This window comes from Falco biarmicus, chromosome 14, assembly GCF_023638135.1.
Source record: "Falco biarmicus isolate bFalBia1 chromosome 14, bFalBia1.pri, whole genome shotgun sequence".
Lineage (NCBI taxonomy): Eukaryota > Metazoa > Chordata > Aves > Falconiformes > Falconidae > Falco > Falco biarmicus.
Window position 1 is genome coordinate 1,542,150 of NC_079301.1, and position 18,540 is coordinate 1,560,689.

At 58.5% G+C, this 18,540-nt stretch overlaps 1 protein-coding gene across 1 annotated transcript in view; it reads left to right on the plus strand.

Annotated features, from left to right (window-relative positions):
- Positions 1-3,125: 3,125 nt before the first annotated feature.
- Positions 3,126-18,540, plus strand: part of NALF2 (NALCN channel auxiliary factor 2) — a 33,657-nt gene continuing 18,242 nt past the window's right edge. Inside the window, exon 1 of the mRNA XM_056359660.1 lies at positions 3,126-4,269. Within this exon, the coding sequence (XP_056215635.1) occupies positions 3,505-4,269 (765 nt within the window). The 5' untranslated portion in view covers positions 3,126-3,504. The remainder of the gene's footprint in view (positions 4,270-18,540) is intronic.

Here is an 18,540-nt window from a genome sequence, read left to right on the forward strand (position 1 = left end):
TTGAATGCCAGCAGCAGCAGTAAATGGAGAGAAACCCGGGAAGGCTGAGCAAATGCACCCATTATCTCATGAAGGGCCAAGTGTAAACTGCTGTTTTTGCAATGCAAGAGCAGGGAGTGGGAGGAGCAGTTAATGTTTTCCCAGCAAGGGGAAACTCCTGGGTGGAAATAGTGCTGCACCCTGGAAACGGAGCCCTTCACCAAACAGGGCAGTGCTTGTGCAGCCTCGTCTCAGCTGGGTGATGCTGAGCAGGGTACAGGCTCTGCAGTGGAGAACTGTTCCCAGTGGGTATGGGAGTGACAAGCTCCCGTCAAAGCCCTGCGTGAGCATGTGGGGAAGTTGAGGCCGGGGCTGAGCTCAGCCTCGCAGCGTGTGCCTGCACGGGTGGGCTCCCCGGGAAGCCCTCCCCATGCCCTCCCTGCTTGCTGCTTGCCCACCTTTCGGTTGCATTCAGCCCACCGGTATGTGTTTGCCCCGGGTGCAGGAAAGGGACAGGAGTGCAGGGGAAAGTGGAGTCCTCTGCCTGGGGGAAGAGCTGAAATAAGATGGGGATAGCGGGGCTTTGGGGAGATAAGAGAGAAAAGGCTTAAAGAGCAGCTCCCCACAGAAGGCAGAGGGAAGGGAAGATCCACTCTGCTGACACAAACACAACCTAAAGCGCTGGGCTTTTCTGGGAGCCAGCTAGTCTTCAGCAGGGGTCACCAAACCCTCTGCTGGGAATGCGGGATGCTGTCTCCCTTCCTGCGCTGAGTGTCCCAGCGCCGGCACGTGGAGCACTAGAAGGGAAGAAGCTGCTGCCAGCAGCCAGGGCCAGCGGCCAGCAGTGCTCCGTGTCAGATAAACAACAGGGTGTGCAAAGGTTTGAGGGGCTCCATTATTATCTCTTCACAATTTTTAGGCCTGACAGCAGGCTATACTGCTGGCCTCCTGCCTGCAGGGCTCTCCCTGAGACATTTTGGATTCGCGCAGCACAAAACTTAACACACACCCCCGGGCTGAAACAGCAGTAGCTCACCGCGGGGAAGTGAAAGCCCTTGGGCAACACAGCCTGTCAAGAGTGTGAAAAACTGCAGTCCCACGGCCGCTGCTTCTTGGCTCGGCAGCACAGCTTAGGGAGCCGCGGTCCTTGCTGGTGTGCCCAGAGCCTGTACCAGGTGTGCTCAGACTGCCTGAGTTTTTCCCTCCATACCTGGTGCCCGGTGCCTTTGTTTCCCATTGGAAAGCAGGGTGCTGGGCTCCATTCCCAGCAGCAAGGAGCTGCTGCGGTCACAGCCTTGTGCTTTGTACCCCAAGGAGCTCTGCCTGCACAGCACAGGCACCGGAACTGTGGGGGATGCTGCTCCTACACCATGCACAGGTCAGTGAGGCGTTTGTGCCCAAGGTATCGGAGCCACTTCATTGTGAATACAAAGGGAGCACAGTTAGTATTTACTTCCAAAATAATGGCTCCAGTGCCACAGCCATTGCTGCGATCCTGCGTGCAGAAGGCAGGTACTGGCAGGCCCAGGAGAGACACCCCAGCCCTGCAGGAAGAGTGTGCTCAGCTATTCCAGCATCTCATGCCAGCCGGGCCATGGGCATGCTGAAGGGGCAGGAAGGGACGCGGTGGAAGAGCCAGAGGGAAGCTGCCCCATGAGCTCTGCCCTCTGCTCCAGGAGCTGCAGGTGTCTGTGCCACGGCTCAGAGGAGTTCAGCCTCCAGCCTGGGCTGCAGTTTTCCTTATATCACTTTCAGTGATGTTCGACATTTGTTCGTTCCGGCTGTAAAACCTCTCCTGGCTCAACACCAGATATTTTCTTACCTCAGTGCCTCAGCCAGAGCAGAGCTAACTGTTGGAGTATGTGCAGCTCAGACACGGTGCCTTCATGCCGAGTACACCCTTTGTGCTGTACAGCAGGAGGGGTGGGAGCTCGGCGCCGGCTGTACGCCCCCTGAGACGCCCTTGCTGTTGTAGACGGAGGCCGGTGGCCCGTGCCCTGTCGCGCAGGGCCTGCGTTCAGGGGAGGGTGGCTTTAAACAGGAGCAGGGACCCAAGGGATGGCCATAGCAAAGCAAAATCCTGCCTGGCTGGCCTGGGCCCGGCCATTTGGGCTCGGCAGCGCAGCGGCCAGGAGGGTTTCTGTGCATTGTGCTTATGTTAGAGCAGTGCCCCAGGCACTGGCTGAGATGACAGCCCTCCCGAGCAGGCAGAAACGCCGCAAGCTCCCCTTTGCCGTGGGGCTCATGCTCCTCACAGGTCAGGCTGGCAAACGGGAGAAGGACAAAGCCTCCAGTGACTTTCCCCTTGCCCGCAGCATCCCACCCACGCCAGGCTGAGGGAGCCCGGACAACCGGCTCCAGCACTTCTGACGCTGCCAGCACGGCTGGGTGGCACGGAAGGGTTGGTTGGCTTTGGGACGGAGCTGGATGGAACCCCAGAATCGGGAACACTTGCCACAGTTCCCGCGGCCGGGCTGGTGCCCCGGGGTGAGGACGGCTGTGTGTGCGGAGGAGCCTCAGAGCCGGCTCTGCCTGTTGCTTGGCGGACAGCCGGGTTCACGTGGCAGAGCTCCGTTCATTTTTCGCTCTCAGGAAGCCGACAGCCTCCCGGTTAACTTGCCCAAGAAACCCTGAGCGGGGCACCGGCTGGGCTCGGGACACAAGGAGCGGTGCTCCCGGGAAGCCGGCCTCCTCTTCCTTTCGGTGCCTGCTTGGAATCCTGCCCCGGTGCCCACAAGCGGAGCGGCTGGGGGCTCCTCTCCGAGGCCACCGGCGGTGGGCCACGGCACGGCACGGCACGGCCCTGCGGCCCCCCGGGCGCCGCGTCCGCCGCAGCACCGACCCCCTCCCCGCGCAGGCTGTGTCTCCCGCGGCCGGGCCGGCGGCCGGCGCCGCAGCGGGGCTGCCCCGGGGCCCCCTCCTCGGCGCCCCCGCGGGCCGGCGGAGCCCCGGGGCCGGCGGGGTCCCGCGTGGGGGTGCCCCCGCCCGCCGCCCCCTCCCCGGGGCAGGCCGGCGCGGCGGCGGAGCGGCGGGGAGGAGCTGTCCTTCAGCACCACGGCACCTGCCGGTGCGGCGGGGGGCGGCGGGGCCGGGCGGCGGGGCGGCGGGGCGGCGGGGCGGGGGGGCCGGGCGCGCAGGCGCAGGGCGGCGCGGCTCCTCAAGGTGTTGGCGGCGCGGCCGAAGATGGCGACAGACTGAGGGCATGGGGCCCGGCGGCGGCGGGCGCGGCGGGGCCCGCGAGCTGGCGCAGCCGACGGGGAAGCGGAAAGCCGAGTGAGCGGGGGGCCGGGGCATGCCCCCGAGCGGCGGGCGGCGCGCTGCGGCCGGGGCCGGGGCCGGGGCGGGCAGCGGGAGCGGGGCCGAGCCAGCGCGGCGGCGGCGGCGGCGGCCGGCGGCCTGTAGGCGGGGGCGCGGGCATGGCGGCGGCGGCGGCGCGGCGCGGCGGCCGCAGGTGACAGCGGCGGCAGCGCGGCGTGCCCCCCCCCCGCCGCCGCCGCCGCCGCCCCCCCGCGCCGCCCCCGCAGCATGATCCGCGGCGCCTGGATGTACCCCCGCGGGGGCGCCGGCGGCGGGGCGGTGTGCTGCGCGCCGCGCCGCAGCGACAAGCCGGTGGCCGACCCCGAGCGGGCGCAGAAATGGCGCCTCTCGCTGGCCTCGCTCCTCTTCTTCACCGTCCTCCTCTCCGACCATCTGTGGCTCTGCGCCGGGGCCAAGCTGCGGGCGCGGGAGCGGAGCGGCGCCGGGCGGCCGAGGGGCCGCGGGCCGCGGGCCCTGCTGGCGGCCGAGCCGGCGGGCGGCAGCTGCGAGGCCCTGCTGGGGAACCTCAGCCGGGCCCCCGGGCCCTGCCCCGCCGCCCGCGGCGACCTGGACTCGGCCTGCGCCCGGCTGCACGCCCTGCAGCGGCCGCGGGGCTCCCCGGCCGGCGCGCCCCTCCGCTCGCCCCCCGCCGCCGCCCCCTTCTTCGCCTCTCCCTCCTCCTCCAAGAGGACCTTCCTGCAGGCTTACTTTAGGAACTTCAACCTCTCCTTTTGTGATACTTACACGATCTGGGACCTGCTGCGGGAGATGGCCGGCCCGGACGGCCTGGACTGCAGCGTGGACAACCTGATGGTGGACTTGGTGGTGGCGGCGGCCGGGGCGCTGGGCGGGGAGGCCTGTAGCAGCTGCGTCCAGGCGTACCAGCGGCTGGACCAACACGCTCAGGAAAAATACGAGGAGTTCGACCTCTTGCTGGAGAAGTACTTGCAATCGGAGGAGTACTCGGTCAGATCCTGCCTGACGGACTGCAAGGTAGGAGGGTCCGTCCTGGGGTCCTCTCCTCACCCCCGCTGGCCCGGCCCGGTGCCGGCTGGGGGGGCCACGTGCCATCCCGCAGCCCCACCGAGCCCCGGGGTCCTGGCTCTCAGATGAGTGCCGCGGTCTCCCGCCTGTCAGCTGGGGGGCTCCCGCTGCCCCCCGAGCCCCCAGCCTGGCAGTGCTGGCGGCAGGGGTCCGGAGCCCCTGGGGAAGCTGGGACGGGGATGGTGGGAGCGGGAGGGCAGAGAGGGCTTGGCCCGAACTTGTGTGCACTCACGCGTGCCTTCCCGCCCACCCAGGCTCCAGGCATCCCGCTCCCCTCCAGCCTCGCCTGCGCAGCGCTTCATGCACGCGGGCCAGGACGGGGCAGGCATGGGGCCCCGCGCCACTGCCTCCGGCTCTGCCCAGCCATCGTTAGGCTGAGGTGTGCAGACGAGCAGTGACCTGAGATGAACCGTGGCACTGGAGCCCCTTCCCTGCACAAAACAGTTTTCCAGCTCTGCCACCCCTACTCCCCAAGGAAATGGGCTGGGGGGGCCGGGATGTGCCTGCCCCCTTGGAGTTTTCCCCATCATCGCTGACTGTCCCCAGCCCTGTGGCATGATCGGTGTTCCGAAAGCGAATGGATTGCCTCTCCCAGCGTCAATCAGAGTGAGCCTCAGCACAGTGCCGTATCCTCTCCAAAATGAGAGCCACAGTTGTGTCTCCTTCTGGAGCCCTGCTGTGGTTCTGCTGGACGCTGCCCCGCTCCCTCATGAGTCGCAGCTCCTCCAGCTTCTGCCTGCTCCAAGCTGCCTGGCTCACCTGTGCACGCTCCCTCCAGACGTCACCTCCGGGAAGTGTAATGGTCTCGATGATTAAACCTGCTTCCCTTTCTCAGAGCCGCGTCTTGGGGGAGAGGTGGCAGGGTGTGTTACAGCATCGTCCCCAGAGGGGTGGTGGCAGAGCTTTCCCCCTGGTGACAGGACGGGGCTTGGCCACTGCTCTTCTGGGAGAGTTTTGAGAGACGCTTGGAGCTGTTGCTGCGTCGCAGGTGGCTCTCGGCACAGCACTTGTCCCCTGGGACAGCACAGGAACAGCACCGGGGCGCAGCGATGGGGACACCGAGGCGGTGTCTTTCAGCAAGGGCATGATGGCAAGATCCTGGCCGCCACTCTCAGGCCCGCGTTTCTGCATTGCTTTTGTAAGGAGCCGGGTTTGGAAAGGAACTAGTGCTGGCGTTCTGGGTCAGTGCCAGGCCAGGTAATTACAATCTGCTTGTCCAAATTCCCCCTGCGGTTTCAAAGGTACATAGTATTCAGCCTGCACCGAGCGGTTTGGTCCTGCTGCTCCGCTTCCGTGGTGAGTGAAGGGATTTGGCGCTGCCCGCTGTTGTGCTGCTTCTGCTCCCAGGGACTCAGCACAAGTAGGGTCTTCCCATGCCATGTCTGGTAGAGCGCACAGACACACTCGCTTCAGCCAGAGCATCCATCTCCGCTGAGTCTGACTTGCGCTCACTGGTAGAGAAACCCACAGAGAGAAGGAGACGGAGATAAGAAAATAACCATTACTTTTGGGTCTTGGGCAAGAAGATGTTCCCATGGACTCCAAAGCCCCTAGAAACAGAGCTGTGCTTAGACGAGTCTTCATTAAGCATCGCTGGTCTTAACATCCTTGATGAGAAAGCAGGAAACAAGCTTAGAAGATGCAGAGCTGCAGGTAGCAGCAGCAAGACATGTACCTCCTAACTCGCTCTGTGTCATGTTGACGGTTGCATCCTTAAAGCATCTGCAAGCACCAGCTTTGCAATTTCACGGGCAGTGTTTGGGAAGCAACAGGAGGGCATGAGCAGCAGGGCCAACATGTATGCGCTCGCCTGGGCCACCCACGAGGAAATTTCCAGTGCAGGTGTCCGAGTCTGCACGCACCGACCCGAGCCCTCGTGGCTCCCACTCGTTTCAGTCTGTTGTGAAAATCAGGTCACTTATTTAAGGTGCTTCAGTATGTATTTAGGTGCTTTACTTTAGACTTTCACAACTGTGAGTCTCAGCCTTGCCCTCTCGGGTGGCTCTTCCCCGTTTGTGAAATGAGGCTAATGCCAAACTCATCCAGTGTTGTGTTGACGAGTGAGTTTTGGCTTGATTTTGAGTCCCCTGGACTTCAGCAGGGGCTGCAGTTACTCGTTGCATTGGGAAAATATGACTGGAAGGGTTTTTAAGGCAGTCTGAATTTGTGATTCCTATCCAGATGCTAAAATCACCCACTTGTAAGTGACAGCAGAGAGCTACTGCTTGATGGTAACAACATACGTGAGCAAATGACAGCAAAATAGGAGAGGAGTGAAGGAAAATATAATAGACAGCTTGGCCAATGTGAGAGGCTCCCGCAAAATCCTTGTAGCGGGAGTCCGGTTGCAGAGCACCCTGTAGCTGAGTAAACGGGATTTAAATAATATTTCTGGGGCTAGGTGAGTATGCAGGGCAGGGGACCACACTTGCTGTGAGAGCTGGGGTCCTGTGCCACATGGCTGTGTGCAGGGGATTAGTGCTGCCTTCCATTTGCATCTTCCTATTCCGTAACAGCAGCTGGAAAATAGAAGGTGAGGAAGCAAAGCAGCTCCAGCTGACCAGCACACAGCCTCCCTCTGCAGAGCCGCATATCCCCCCGGTAATTTCATCCCCAAGGAGCAGTGCGGCTCAATAAACAGCACACACTGAGCTCTTTGGCAGCCGAATCACCCCGGGGATTTTGGCTCTTTATTGCATCTGCTTTAAAACAACAACAAAAGCCCCACCGGAGCAGCCAGTTCCTTACAGCAGCAGGTTTGACCCCGAGTTAAAAACTTGGGAACGGCTGAGCGTTGCGGGTTCGTTTCAGGAGACACACAAGGCACATCGTTCCCCGTTAATAAATCGTCCTGAGGGCTGCCCTCGGTTTCAAGGCTCGGCAGGGGAAAGACAGGTGCTGCCGGGGGGGGTAAGCAACATCCCGAGTATCCAAACCCCGGATCCTGTCTGTGCCTGGAGCTTGGGGGAGCACTCGGGGGAGGCTGGGCCAAAATCTCCCCGGGCACTGCAGGGCATAAAAATACTGTGAAATGGTGGGGTCTCTGTGTAATTCAGCTGCTTAGATTACTCATTGCTGTAATATTCTCCTAGGCCTTTTTATTTTCTGCTTGGAAATAATTCCTGGGCAGATCCCACTTTCTGCATACACTGTTGTTGTTCCCGTGCAATGCCGTCAGCTTCCAAATCACACTCTGAAAATGTTTTACTTCTTACTCCTACAGCTAACACCAAAAATCCCTATGGCTGAGAAACAGTGAAACGTGAAAACACATTTCTTGGGTTTATTGTTCGCTTGCATTTTGTGTTGGATGGGGTTTTTGTGGAGGCTGACTGTCACAGCCCCTCACGGGCAAGGTCCCTGGCACCGTGCAAACAGGGGAGGGAGAGGACGAAGTGGATCTGCAAGGTCCATCCGTCTTCTAAAATACATTTTGCTTCTTGCCATGAAGACCCGAGTGCCAGCTGCTGGGGTCGTGGTGCTAGTTAGTGGTGATGTGCATAAAAGAGGTGGAAAATACTTGTGTTTGCTGGTCTGTAAAAGAGAAAATTCATTTAAATATTCAGGAGCAGCCATCTGCCACCTCCATCTCCCCTCTTCCTGCGCTACTTGTACCCTTTGGCACTGCAAGACATGATGAACTTTGTGCTCTGAGTGGTTGTGGTGCCACGTTGGTAGCATCCTTCAGAAGGGCTGGAGGAGGTCATGGCCTGGTGACGTACGTGTTGCAGCTGACTATCCCTCGGGAAATGCGGGGCAGCAGCAGCCCTTGCAGCACGCGAGCTGTCAGCTCAGGCTTTGCAGGACTTTAGTGCAGGGAGAAATCCCCATCCCTCTGAAGCGATGCCCTGTGGGATGCTTTTGGCCGGTTTGCGCCCTTTTATCCGAACAGGCAAAAAGCGGCGTCGCTCCAGCTCAGCCACCGCCAGATGAGAGGTTTGCTTCTGCAACGGCAGAGCGCTGTGTTTTTGCTGTCTCCCTCACGAACAGCCGCTGTGGAGAGCTCTCCTAAAACTGCATGCTCCCACCAATACTAGGGCAAATCAAGATCTATGGGACAAAGCCAGCTGAATTAAGGAGTCATTAGGTTGCAAGAAACAAAGCTGTGGAGAGAGAAGGACTGACAGCCAGGAGCTACAGGGCCGGGGCTGGTAACAGAGCACTGATGGGAAGGCAAGGCTGGACAGGACCTGTTGCATCTCAAATTATATTAGATTACCAGGGTTTCTCTGCGTGCGTGGGCTGGTGGCTGTTGAATCCTGCTGTGACCCTGGCCAGATCTGTTTCTGCACCTCTGGTTTCCCCGTTACCTACCAGAGAGCCTGTCTGGGGGAGCCTGGCAGGGCAGGATTTCACGCCCAAGGCTTTCAGGACGTGCTGGTGTTTCCCTGCTGTGGGTGCCCAGGTGATGCAGTAAGAGGCAGAGGCTTGTGCCCCTGTAAGGTGCCTTGACATTGCACCTGGCACAGTCTTTACCAGGCGGCAAAGCCCCCACTGAGTACCTGGGGAGCTGGGTTCAGCTGTGGTGTCTGGGTTCAGCTCCCTCCAGGGGTCCTGTTCTCTTGCTCTTGTTTAGCCAGAAATAGCATCAGCGATTGGTGCCTCTGCTGAGCGTCCCTCCCTGCAGAACATCTTTTAGAAACCCAAGCACACCAGGGCCAGCAGCTTTGGGAGGGCCATGTCTTGGGGGCATCCCAGTGCTAGGGATGCCTCTTGGGGGAACCAAAGCAGCACTTTACCTTCACAAAAGCAGCTCAAATTGAGTTTGTCTGGGCTAGGCTTATACAAAACGCTGCACAACCTGGTGCACTCTGGCTCTGAGTGTGGATAGCGCTTTGCACGGAGGCTCGTACACAGAGGGGAGGTCCTTCAAGACCCACAGCAAAAGTGGTTTCACCAAAATCTTGCTTAATTTTTTTTTTAAAAAGTGTGGGGTTACATTAATATTACGGCTTCCAGAGAATCCACTGATGGGTGACAGCAAAGCTGCACCCTGGGCTACGTCCCCTCTTGCAGCTTTAATGGACTCGTGGGTGCTGCACCAGGAGCAGTGGCACCCGGGAGGGGAGAGGCTGCTCCCAAGCACCCGGGCAGCTCTGGTATCTGCACCTGGAGGTTTTCCTCAGAAACAAGCCTGGATGGTGAGGTGGAGCTTTACTGGCATTTCATGAGGTGAAAAAAAAGTTCCAGAGTAATTCCAGTGGATCAGCGCAGTAAGTCATTTGGCAGCTTTAGCAAAACCATGTGCATGAGCTTAGCCAAGCATGCAGCTCCATGTTACACACTGATTCCATGTAAGCAAATTGTGTAAAGAATTTGAACAAAAGGAATGTTTGCGTTTAGGTATGCAGTTACGTGGCCACAGCCCAATTAGTGCGCCTTGTGTCAGGTGCCACCTAGATGCTTGAAAACAGAGATCAAAGATCAAAAAACAGAAGAACCAAAAAATGAACTGATGAAATGAATTTGCTCTGTAATTAAAAAAAAAGCATCAAGGTGTCAGGAATGCTCCAGTGGTGCCTGGGATGCGTAGGAGCACTGCAAGCTGGGAGGGAAGGGGGATGCTGAGCCGGTGCTTGGACAGTCTTGAGCTTTGCTTGGGATCGAGGCATCTCAAGATGCCTGGGTGTGTGCCGTGGGCTGGTGGCCGGACCTACATGGTTGCTGTGGGGCAAAGCAGCCTGGGGTGTGAATGGGGGCAATTTACCACTGATTTCCATGGTGGTTGCCTGCCTGCTTTGGGCTGGTTCATTGTCTATTGTTAACGTCTGTCAGTGGTGCTTAAGGGAAAAAAATAGGAGTTTATAAAGGCAGCAGGTCTCCGTGCAGCAACAGGCAGGTTGGCAAATGGTGCAGGGAAGAGTGCAAGGGAGGGCGAGAGATCTGTCTCCATCAAACTGTCACCAAGTAGCTACAAGTGACGCAGGCGCCAGCGCCTGTTCCCGCTCCCGTGTGCTCCTGGCTGCGCCTGCTGCCTCCAGTGCTGCATGCACGCACGCCCAGGCTCCTTTCTGCATGTGCCCGGCCCTGGGAGCACGATGCGCATGGAGGCTTCGCTCGCGGGGTGGAACGACCTCAGAGAAGCAGGCTCAGCTCCAGCAGCAAAGGCACGGTGTGATACTTCAGCAGCTAATGATGCTTTTTGGAAAGCGTCCAGTGTGCCATGGTCCCGTTGGGTGCAGGCAGCCTCTGGGAGCCAGTGTGCCCAGCAGCATGTGCGACAGTATCGGCAAAATGTGTGACCTGCTAAAATTTCACAACCCGCCCAGGTCCCCCCTTTTCTGTACGCATCCATTGCCATGGGCTGCCTGGGGTGGCCCAGACTAGGCATGGCTTGCAGTGCTGCTTTTTGTAACAGGCAGTGATGCATGGTGTCCCCACGGACAAAGGGATCTGCTAGTGTCACGCTGACTGCCAGCTGTGTGAGCATCCTTGCACTGCCAGGGGAGAGGAGGCAGCACCCTCCCCACAGCTGGGCACTGAGAGGTGCAAAAGGACGCGCACAATGTCTGCCTGAACCCAGGACATCGCTGGACCTGCTCACACAAAGGGTTTCACTGGGTCCCTGTCCGGGGGCAGGCATCTGTTGCATCAGGAAAGGGGCCTTTTGAGCACAGCGGGGGTCACGCACAACCTGGCCTCCCCCCATGGCAGAGACCCCAGGCACCACCACAGGGCTCGGTGCGGGGGAGCCCTGAGGACCACCCGCAGCAGCCCCAGCCCCTCCACACCCCAGGAAGCAGCGGGGGTCTCATGGAAACATCCCATGGCCCCAGGCCTGGCCCTGCGGATGCCCCACGAGGCTTTCCCCCTGCTTCCCGGCTCTGGAGCTGCCTGCCAGGGTTGGAGGCAGCAGAGGCAGGAGCGCAGGGTATACCTGACTGCCGGGGGCTATTCCTGCTGTCACTGGGATGCCATTAGGATGCGACTCATGCCTGGCTCCGCGCAGAGGAAGCTCGGCTCGGCTGTCGTTTGAAGGGCAATGACTCAGGGACAGCAAATCTGTGAATGAGACACGGAGGCTGCTTGGGCGAGAAGTAGCCATCTGTCCACGCTGCCTCCAGCCCCAGCTCCTGTGGGCAGAGCCGGTAGCTGCCCGCCTGGGGGGGGCTCAACCAGTTTAGCCTCGCTCCTCTTCCCTGTTTGGCTTTTGCTCTTGGCTTCTCCCCAGGGCCTCTCCCAGCCATGCTCCTGAGGTGTCAGAGGGAGGAGTGGTGCTGGGTGCGGGCAGCCAGCATGGGCTCCCCCAAACTCTCCTGATGTGGCTGTTGCGTTAAAAAAGGCAGCATGGAACAGCATTGCTGGGCAAGTTTTTGGCTTTCCGGAGACCCGCCTGCATAAGCATCCCAGTGCTCCTTGTCCCAACTGCAGAAGGGAAATCCTGCCTGCCCTGTTCATCTCCTCAGGTGTAAAAGATACATGTGTTTGGCATCTTGGCTGACATGTTATCTCTGCACGGCAGCTTCTGCAGCACTTGTGGTGGACAGAGGCTGCAGGAGGGTGAAGGGGTGTACAATGGTAAGGGGAGCTGGAGAGGGGGGACTGAAGCCAGCGCCAGTGGCAGGAACGGGATCTGTGTTTCCTCCAGAACAGGGAACCTAGTGCGCCTCGTGCCTGGGGCACCGTGCTGCAGCAGTCCCCAGCAGTCTCCACTATTGGTTGTCACAGAGGGAGTGGAGACAAGCAGAGATTTTCTTGGAAGTTTTTAAACAGGCATGTTTTAGGAAGGGCGGCAGGGGCTGACCAGTGCAGGGGGAGCAAGAGCTGTATTTTTGCATTTAGCATACTAAGAGTGCAAACTTCAGCCCCCTCCAGACCTGGGTCTCTCCCCGACCTGCTCCTGGTCTTCAGTGTCATATTCTGTGCAGCTGGATGGTAGAGAGTAAGAATGACCCCATAGCCAAGAAGTAAGCTGTAAAAGATCGGTCCTCATGGCTGAGGATATAAAGCAACTACCACCAGGCCAAGATCAGATGGGAGCTCTGCTCTGGATGGTTTATTCCTCCCAACAAGGTCTCCAGCATCATCCCCAAAGCCCCTGCTTCTGGGGGCCTCTAGGGATGAGTCGGGGCAGGTCCTGGTTTCCCTGGGCCCTCATCCCACCCCAGGACCCCTTCAGCCCCACTCCTGGGGGATCTCCACCTGCTTTCACTAGAACTTGCATTCTAGACCAGGGGAGCAAGCTAATGTCTTCCCATGAGATGCATCGGTTTCAAAGAAGTGGTGTATTCAAAAAGGGAATAAAACCTTTAGCCAGAATGTTCCCAGGCAGCCACATTACCAACCACTGCTTGCAGCTTGCCCACCACACAGACCTGCCTCTGCAAACCGGGGCAGGAGATGCTTGTGGAGGGAGGGAGAAGTCCTCATCCATGGCCACCTCTTCCCCTGCATATTCCCCATGCCTGGGTGGTCCCAGCTCTTTGAGCTCTCACTGGGCAGGAGGGGTGGGCAGGCAGGGTCTGGCAGCCTGACTGAGCCCAGGGCAAGCAAGGTCAGCTGTTGGCAATGGTTATTTCACAAGCAGCAGCCGCTCTCTTCCCCTTGCCATGTGTGAGCTGTTACTAAAGGGCCTGCAGCCCCCAGTGTGGGGACAGGGGATACCTGGGTGTGCAGATGCTGGTTTGTGTTTGCAGAGTGCTCTGATGGTATGTTTGAGATGTTCCCTGCAGTCTCTGCTTCCACCTCCATCCCAGAGATGTCCAGGAACTCCTGTTCTTCCTGATCCCACCCAATTGCTCAGGCTGGCTGGTGGGAGCAGGCATGGGTAGGTGATGGGAGAGGTATTGGTGTGGTAGAGAAGCACGGCATGTTTTGCTGGCTCCCTGCACTGGCTGCCTGGTGCAGTCAGCATGATTTTGCTACTGGATGCAGTCTGCAGTCTCCAGATCCTTATTTGATCCCTGGGGTTCTTCAGCGCATGGCTTCTAGCAGAAACACCATTTGTAGAAGTGCTGTTTGTTGCTTGTGTTTGGCAAAATTTTGTAACCTGTTCCATGCATCTGTCCGCCTTAGCCTGGCCCTGCTTCCTGTGGGACTGGCAAGGATCGGAAATCTCTGTGTCCAGGGAGTGTATCTGCCTGCCTACTGAGGAGGGATGTTTGTGCAGGCAAGGCATGTGTGACACCGAAGTCCTGTGATTTTTTTGCTGCCTCCTGCTTAGTTTGTAGATATGTGGTTTAGATCTGTACACCTGTAAGTTATTTGGATCTTTGTAACTCTGAGTGAGGCCATTTCTCTTAAGCGGGCAGCAGAGCTTCCCTGTCCGGTGCCCTGAGCCCAGCCATGCCCGCAAAGCAAGCCTGCTAGCTGTCATACCTGGGTTGGAAGCACTTGGTGTGTTGCAGCCTGATACTGAGCTGGTTGGACATGTGGAAAATACACCTGAGGAGGTGCTTGCAAAAAATCAAGGCATTTGACTGAATGGTGTTTATGAAATTTGCCCAGTGTTCCCCTCATACCTCTGCGGCACGGGTGGCAAAGCAGTGTCTGCAGAAGCCTCTGCATACGTATACAAGAGCAGCATTTGCCCTGATGTGTTACTTGTTTGTTGTCTTTCATTGCTTTTCTGTTAGAATGAGATTGACGGGGAACAGCAGTAGCTGCCGGGATGGAGGGCTGGCTCAGAGCACGGTCCTGGGGCAGCAGTGAGCCCAGGGCACAGGGTGGCTCTCTGGATGCTTCTTGCTGGGCAGAGAATGGAGCAAGAGCAGCCCTGAGGAGAAGGACTTGGGGGTGCTCATGGACAGAAAGCTTGATGGCCTGGCCACGTGTGCTTGCAGCCCAGAAAGTCAACTGAATCCTGGGCTGCACCACAAGCAGTGTGGCCAGCAGGGCAAGGGAGGTGGTTGTCCCCCTCCGCTCTGGTGAGACCCTCCCTGCAGTATTGTGTCCAGCTCTGGGTCCCAATGTAAAAGGGACATGGACCTGTCGGAGCAAGACTGGAGGAGGCCACAAAGGTGGTCAGAGGGCTGGAGCCCGCCCCTCTCCTATGCCAGCAGGCTGAGAGAGCTGGGGCTGCTCAGCCTGGAGCAAAGCAGGCTCCGGGGAGACCTTCTGGCACCTTCCAGTACCTGAAGGGGCCGACAAGAAAGCTGGGGAGGGGCTTTGTACGGGGGGGTGCAGTGACAGGGCGGGGGGGAATGGCTCTAAGCTGACCGAGGGCAGACTTAGGGCAGATACTGGGAAGAAATTCTTCCCCGTGAGGGCGGCGCTGGCAGAGGCTGCCCAGAGCAGCTGTGGGTGCCCCATCCCTGGGGGTGCTCAGGGCCAGGCTGGACGGGGCTGGGGGCAACCTGGGCTGGTGGGAGGTGTCCCTGCCCCTGGCGGGGGTTGGGGCTCGGGGGGCTGTCAGCTCCCTCCCAGCCCAAACCAGGCTGTGATTCTGTGATGCGATCTATGAAATGCAGAGGAAGCACTTCCCCTCTGCAGAGGATAAATAACTTTCATACCATGCTTTGGAAATTCAAGTCTCTGTGTATTAATGCTACCAAAAATGCCAGCCTCTTTGCTCACCCCCTTGTCTTGCAGCACTCTGACTGCAACTTGCTGCCTTCCCTCCTGCACCCATTTGCTCTGTGGGTGGTGGGGTGCTGGGCACGCAGCCCACAGGCTCCGTGTGCTGGCTGTTTTCGAGGGTCTGGCAGGCAGCAGTGGCCAGGGAACCCCCAGGGCTTGCCCACATCCTGGCTCTTGGCTTGGGAGGGAAAGGCAGCCTATGGGCAGGGCAGGCACAGGAGGACCAAGCAGATGTGCAGCTGCATTTGTGGCAGCATTACAGAGAGGAGAGGAGAGCCCGTGCCTGTCCTGGGCATGCTCCAGGGTAAAGCAGCAGGGATGGGGCTTCCCTGCAGGAGCGCATCCCTTGAGGCTCAGTGCCTGAGGAGGAGTAGTGCCAGGTAGGAGCATCTGCCTGCTGCTCACCATGGAGACTGGGAGTTACCTTGGGGTTTTCCTCACCTCCCTGGGTGCCATAAGGCCCCACCTGGAAGGGACGGGGAAATTTCTGCAAGTGGTGTTCAGCCAGGGATAAAAAAAAAAAAAAAAAAAAAAAAAAGAGGTTTCAGGTCTGACAGGAACCATGTCCAGTTCTGTTGTCTTTGTCAGTAGAAGCTGCCAGGAGTGGTGATAAATGTCTAGAAAATTGTTTGCTATATTTAAGGGATCTCTGCACACAAGTTAAGTGTAACAGGCCCTTGCAGCTGCCTAAACAACCCCAGCATCAGTGTGGGAGACTGTGCACCTCCCTCAAGACCCCGAAGGGTGCCTGCGAGCTGGGCTGCCGAGGCAGGATGCTCCTGTCTTCCCACTGTTTGCTGCGTAAGGGAGCTGGGAAAAGCCAGTTCCTGCTGCTCATCCCCTCCGTGAGGTACATCAGGCACGGTGTGAGGCAGGCCAGGTTCCTCCCACTGCGGGGTGTGCCTTAGACCCTGTACCATGTTGTATTCCTGTTCATGCGAAATGGGTCTGTGCGGGATGCTGCGTACCATGCAAGCACTTGAGCGAGAGCAAGGGGCTCCTGGCAGCACGCAGGATTGGGCCCTCACGTGTGCCAGTTGTGAGGGCAGCCCTGTTGTGACACCCCAGCATGACCCTTGCTGGGCTGGGCACTCGCACCCTACTGAAAAGGATGGTCCAGCCTAACTGCTTCCTTGGACGGTAAAAGCACCCGCTCTGCCGAAAAACTTCTTCCTTGCCCCCGTCAGCGGGTGGGTAATTTATGGCTCGTGGCACTGAAGTGTCTAGCCTTTATTTTTTTATATCCTATCTGATATAACAGGATGTTCTCATTATCTGTATGAATGTTTAATCTACTTTTGAATCCTGCTAAGCTCCTGGCTGCAGCAGTATCTAATGGGAGTGAATTCCTCTAGCAATGCTAATAGATTGCAGGGACCTGACTTTCCCTCTGTCTCAACTCAATGGTGTTCATCTTCAGCTTCCTAGCAGTCTTTAATTACTTTTAAAGTGATTGGGCTGATAGGAGGCTGGGCTGCTAACTAACCCAGAGGTTACCCGCAGCCTGGCCGGGGGCTGGCCGGTGAGTGCTGGGCACATGGCTTTCCGGAGCCATGCTGGCTAGGACAACTACGGCTCAGACGTGGCTGCGTTTGGAAGCAGCCCTCCTGCCTGCCTCCCTGAGCCCTACCACCTTCTGAGGCACTCTGCAAACCTCAGGAATTGTTTTAGGATGCTGGTTAATGGCCCTCCAGATTCTGTCTTCCTGCAGCCAGGCTCCTGCTGCCCAACGGGTGCTTGCGGGAGTGCAGCGCTCGGGATGGGATGCTTCCCCCAGCCTGTCCCCGTTGTCTCCTTGGTTTTGTAGCTGAGCCACGGTTCAGTTATAGCTGCTTAAAGAAGTGCAGTGCTGAAGTGAAATGCTGCTCTCCCAGCCTCTGCTTGGCTTTTTCTTGCCTTCTGCTGCTCTTCTTTCTCCTGTCACCATCTCTTGCCGTTAGCATTTAGGTCAGTCACCTCTGCAGGGCAGCCAGGCAGGGCCGTGTGCTGGGGGGGCGGTTAAGGAGTGGTTATTCGGTTACTCTGCACCAGCATCTGTGTTGCTGGAGATGCTCGAGCCTCCTGTGGCCTCAGACAGGCTGCTCAGGGGAAATTTCATTTCTCATCATTGTCTTGCCATGACACTTGACCAGTCTGTAGGTGGGTAGCTGGAGTCGCTCATCCTTTGTTACTGGTTATTCAGGTTTTGTTTCTGCCTTGACCCCGCTCTTGACAGGGATCAGTGTGGAAATGCTTCCCACGTGGCTGCACACCAGTGGTGGGGTTCTCTGCCTCATCTGCTTCCCACTGGCCTTCCCATGAAAAAGTGTTGTGTCAGAAGCTTCTCTGGGAGGCTAAAGGCTTAGTCCCGGTGCAGGGGTGCAGCCTGGCTGCAAGCACCGAGTGTTGGGCTCCTGTGCCCAGACAGGGAAGGGGAGCTCTATGCTGGAGCATCCCAGCAGCATCGCTGCCTGGGTAGGAGAGAGGGAAGGGCTGTGGTTCTGGGGACCTGCTGAAATGCATCCCTGGCTGCACAGTAACCAGAGTGTTTTCGGGAGGGAGGACTTGGCACATCCCCAGCAAGGGATGGCTGCATGACTGAGCTGTCCCCTCTCCCAGCTCCTCTGTGGCCAGCCTGTGGGAGCAGGACAGGGGTGGGTGCGCCCATGCCGGGGTGTGTCTGGGCCGGGTGGTGCTGGTCTGTTTTGCCATTTCCCACCCTGGGCTGGGGCTGCCATGGTGTGTTGGAGCCCTCACGAGCTGGCAGGGTCAGGGCTGCGCGGAGGGGGCTTGGTGTCTGCATGGCCTGGCCTCCCCCCAGCTCTGGGACATCTTCCCCCCGGGCCCTGCCATGTGGTGTCTCAGGGGAGGTGGAGAAGGACAAAGCCCTCCAGATGCTGAGGAGAAGCTGCTTGTTCCCTGGCCCCCAGTTGTTTGTCCCAGTCTCCTGGTATCCATCCCCTTCCCACGCATACCTTCACCCTCCCGTCCTGGCCTCATCTTCCTGGCGAGCTGGTCTTCTCTCTCAACCCCAGCCAAAACCCTTCCTGAAAGGAGAGCATAAAGCAGCAGTCTGGGTTTACTGTATCTGCTCTCGCTCGACGGGCTCAGTGTGGGAGTGCTGGTCCCGTCTGCCTTTACTGTGCTCTCGGGCTTGTGTGCATCAGACGTTCCTCAGGACAGAGACTGCTGCTGGTGTTTGCGCAGCCTGTAGCACAATGGGGCCCAGACCTTCCTTCCAAGGCACTTCTAGAAGGAGCAGGCTCCATGTGCATTTTGTTTGGATTCAATACATTTGTTTTACAGCAGTGCCTGCAGGCAGCCCACCAAGACTGGGGCCACATTGTACTAGACACTGTCCAAGCGAGGGTAGTCACTGCCAGAAGAAATCACAGGGTGAGCAGAGGGGACAGATCCAGGGTGCAGCGGGGGACTGAACACGCTGCCGACATCATGTATGCTAGAGCAAGAGCTGGGCACTGTGGGTTGCAGTGAGCAGAATGCTTCCACCTCGTCGTCATCCTCCCTTGGAGGAAGGACGCGTCTATCGCAAGGTGGAGTTTGATAATTAAATGAATATTATTTCATGGGGATTGCAATGTTTTCAAGCAGTGAGACGGTATCAAAAGCCTACTGCAGTGGGCTGGGGTCCGCAGGAGTGGGCAGGCAGGGCTGGGTGGCTGGAGGCAGGCAGCTGGACCGCAGGGGTGAGCCCCATCCGGG